General features: G+C 49.9%; 1 protein-coding gene across 1 annotated transcript in view; it reads left to right on the top strand.

The window, feature by feature from the left end:
• The first annotated feature begins 466 nt into the window (after positions 1-466).
• The window catches only part of LOC105811843 (putative EGF-like module-containing mucin-like hormone receptor-like 4), a 28,315-nt gene continuing 24,912 nt past the window's right edge, over positions 467-3,869 (top strand). Inside the window, exons 1-3 of the mRNA XM_012646117.1 lie at positions 467-497; positions 1,246-1,296; positions 3,026-3,148. Of these exons, the coding sequence (XP_012501571.1) occupies positions 467-497; positions 1,246-1,296; positions 3,026-3,148 (205 nt within the window). The remainder of the gene's footprint in view (positions 498-1,245; positions 1,297-3,025; positions 3,149-3,869) is intronic.

Below are 3,869 nucleotides of genomic sequence, written 5' to 3'. Positions count from 1 at the left end.
TGACGCCACTGCACTCTAGGTGGGGTGACAGAGCAAGACTATCTCAAAAAAAAAAGAAAGAAAGAAAGAAAGAAAGAAAGAAAGAAAGAAATAAAAAAAAGAAATGGAAACAAGGTAGTTTGTCCAGGGGAGTTTTCCGCAGTCTGGATTATGCTGATTGCAATAGAACAGGATTTTAAATCCCAGCAGAATATTCAATCCACGAGATGCATCTCTTTTTGCGCCACGTGTTGGGTGGTGAGCTTGGGTCCTGCAACCTCCTCTGCTGTGATCGTTCTTGCAGGATCCTTTCCTTGAGAGAGTTTCCCAGAAGCAGAATGATTGGGTCATTGATCCTCCCACCCCCTGGTTTCTAGCCTTGTGACCCTGAGGAGTTGGTTTTCACTGGGCTTATTCGTTTCAGGAACTCTCCCCACCTCCTGCTGAAGAGAGAGCCTCAGACTGTTGCTCCCGCTGCGTCCGCGCCATGGGAAGCAGGCGCTTGCTCCTGCTCTCGGGTGAGTGGAACAAAGACCTCCCCTCTCTTCTCTTCCTGCCCCTGCCGTCCTGGCTACGTTCGCTCCCTAACGGTTGGCACTTTCTCCAGCAACAACTGCGTGTGCTTGTCCTACACGAAACTCTCCCACTGAGTCTCTTAGGCTGGGCTGCCCCAAAGCAGAACTGGGATGAGAACTAGTGTGTGTGAGTATTTATTTGGGAGGAGGCACAAGAAGGGGCGTGGGAGTGTCACATGAGGAAGAGGGAAGAGCCGATGAAGGTGCGTTAACGAGGGGTCACCGCCGTGCAGGCGAGGAAGCTGAGGGTGAATTATCACGTCCATGGAAAGTGGACAATAGTTCTTTAATGTCATGAAATGTTCAGCCTTATGAACTTTTATAAAAAATTACTTGTTTGATCTGGGTTCAATAAGACACTGCAATTGGTTAATATGTTTCTAAGTCTCTTAGAGCTCAGTCCTACTGGGGACCCTCCAAGAAACGGTGTCATTCTCAAACGTTTCTGACATGCCCCCGTGGGCTGCAGGAAAATGCACTTTTCAGACAGATACAGTAGGATCTGCAGACATAGGGACCCCCTCTGGGGTTGGCTAAGGGGACGCTTCACGTATCTGCTGCACTGATCCACCACCAAGAAGGTCGATGCTTGGAGTACGGTGGCCGAGTAGGTGATAACAACCTAAACCCAGCCTTCAGCCAAACAGAGCCCAGGGTCCTCATCTGAATTGTCCTCTCTTCTCTGTTCTAGGTCTCGGTGTCTTGCTGGCTGTGTCAGGACCAGAAGCCAGGAATTCTGGAGGTGAGTCTACTCATGGCCAAAGGCCAGAGGAAAGGAAATTGGGATCTGGAGACTTGCTTCTGGGAGGGGGGGGAGCCCTTTGCAAGACAGTGAGCGCTGAGTCCCTGGTGTCTCCCACCTCCCGAGGGCTGTCCCCCTACTCTGGCGTTACCACCACCATCTGCATTTACTCAGCTAAGCAACTGATACATACCCTCCCGTTCAGTCCTCTGTGACATTCCTACACAGAAGGTGCGGACACTGTCCCCACTTGGCCAAGGTCCCCTTGAGAAGGCGCCGGCTCAGGGTCACGCAGCTGGTGATGCCGGATTCTGCTCTTTTTTTGTGCAAACCTGTGTCCTACGTCATTCCTGAAAATGCTCTGCCTTTATGCCACATCGTGGGTTGGGTTCCCCTGAGTATTAGATCCTGAGAGCAAGTCATTAGTCTGGGAGGTGACCCTAGAAGGCACCACCTGGGAGTGGGCAGTGGCACAGGAGGCGGAGAAGGTGACGTAGGAACTTGTCACGAGAGTTACATGTGGGCGACTGGAGCCTGACCCCTGGGGGGAGCCACGGGACACAGTGTGGAGCTCACGCCTCAGTTATTCCCCCCAGTGGGCAAGGAAGATGCTTTGTTGTTGTTATTTTTAACTTGTAGTAAAATATATGTAACATAAAATTTATCTTTGTAACCATTGTCAAGGGCACCGTTCGGTGGCATGAAGGGCACCCACACTGTTGTGCAACCATCGCCACTCCCCGTGCACAGAGTTCTCTCCAACTGCAGCACCGAAACTCTGTCCCTGTTGAGCAGCAACTCCCCATCCACCCCCCTCCAGCCCCTGGCACCCACCGTTCTACTTCCTGTCTCCATGAATGTGACGCCTCTGGGGACCCCACATAAGTAGAGTCGTACAGAGATTTTCCCTTTGTGACTGGCTTGTGTCACTTTGCATAATGTCCCCAAGGTTCACTTATGTTGTCGCATGTGTCAGAATTTCCTTCCTTTATAAGGTCGAACAATACCCTATTGCGTGGTTGTATCGCAGTGTGTTTACCGATCCGGCCATCGGTGGCGTCTGTTTATCCGCAGCACTGGGCTATTGTGAATGATGCTGCCACGAACGTGGGTGCACGAACATCTCCTCCATGCCTTGCTTTCGGTTCCTTCATTGTATACCCAGAACTGGGACTGCTGGCTCCTGTGGTGATTTGGTGACTCTAAATTTTGATTTCTTGAAGAACGGCCCTACTGTTTTCCACGGAGGCTGCATCATTTCACATTCCCACCAGGACGGCACAAGGGTTCCACTTTCTCTGCATTCTCCCAACGCTTGCTCTTTCCTGGTTGGTTTTTTATATATTAATCGAGCCGAGTTATTTTAATAGACTGACTCCTGTCAGTCACTGACGGAGGGAGCTGCTCCTGGAAAGGAAAGCAGCGCTGACCCGCCATGTGGTGCACAAAGAGGACTCTGGTGGCCAGAGAGAGCCCTCAGGTAAAGAAGCACAGGTGCTGGCATTCGGAGGCCACCGTCAGGCAGGAGTGGTGTTGGTGGCAGAAGTGGGACCTGGGCAGGCTCTGTGCGCATCTGTGTTCAGCTGTGGGCTGGGTGCAAAAAGGATGCCATAGAGCCATTCCCAAGAGGACGTCCTTCTGACCACAGCACATAGATTGCAGGTGCGTAAGGAACATTTCTCGAACAAACGAATGAGCAAACGAATGCACTGTTCTGTGTTCCCTGCAGCCGTCTGTCCTCAGTGCCCTGAGCATGCCTCCTGCCACAACAGCACCCACTGTGCTTGCGAAGATGGATTCCAGTCCAGGTCTGGGAGGAGATACTTTCTCAGCTCCCGTGAGACGTGTGAAGGTAAAGATATTCTGAATGAGATTTAATTGAGTCCCTCATTAGTGATAACGATTCTGGTCCTTGTGTCCTCTGTCCAAAGCACATGAATCCATGGGCCAACTACAACCCATAGCTCTTCAGCAGACTGATCACCAAGGTACAGCTATTGGGCAGGCGCAACTGTCCCCGAGTGCTTCAGACAGAGAGAGCAGGTGTCAGTCCTCGCCTCTGGGCACCTTTGTCTGTGGGCTTGAACCTCAGCTTGGTCCATCGGCAGGGAGGGCTGATGAGAGAGGGAGATGCAGGACACACAGACATTGCACAAGCCAGGATTCAACTAGTGTGATCCTTCCACCTAGCTTGCAACCTTTCCTAATAATGTGTTAACTTACCCTATATTTATTCCCTTGCTACTCCCTGTGTGTTTTTAATTGATGTAACAAATTTGAGTCTCACCATTAAATAAAAACAACATTCCACCCTTATTCGAGGGATTTGACATATCCCCTGTACTATATTCTAAAGCTCCAGACATACTTGGTCTATTTCTGGACTTTCAGTCCATTCGATTAATCTGTTATTTATTTATTCATGTGTCAGCACCTGACTTTTGTCAAAGCTTTATCGGATGTTTTAATATCTGGTATCCACCTTGCAGTTTTCCTGCCTATTCTTACATGATAGTATCAACTCATCTCACTCCATAAAATACATGTAGATGTTTTTTATTGGGATTTCATTG

The sequence above is a fragment of the Propithecus coquereli genome, unplaced genomic scaffold, assembly GCF_000956105.1.
Source record: "Propithecus coquereli isolate 6110/MARCELLA unplaced genomic scaffold, Pcoq_1.0 Scaffold241, whole genome shotgun sequence".
Classification (NCBI taxonomy): Eukaryota; Metazoa; Chordata; class Mammalia; order Primates; family Indriidae; genus Propithecus; species Propithecus coquereli.
The sequence above is the reverse complement of the archived record's forward strand: the minus strand, read 5'-3'. Positions and strand labels throughout refer to the sequence as shown.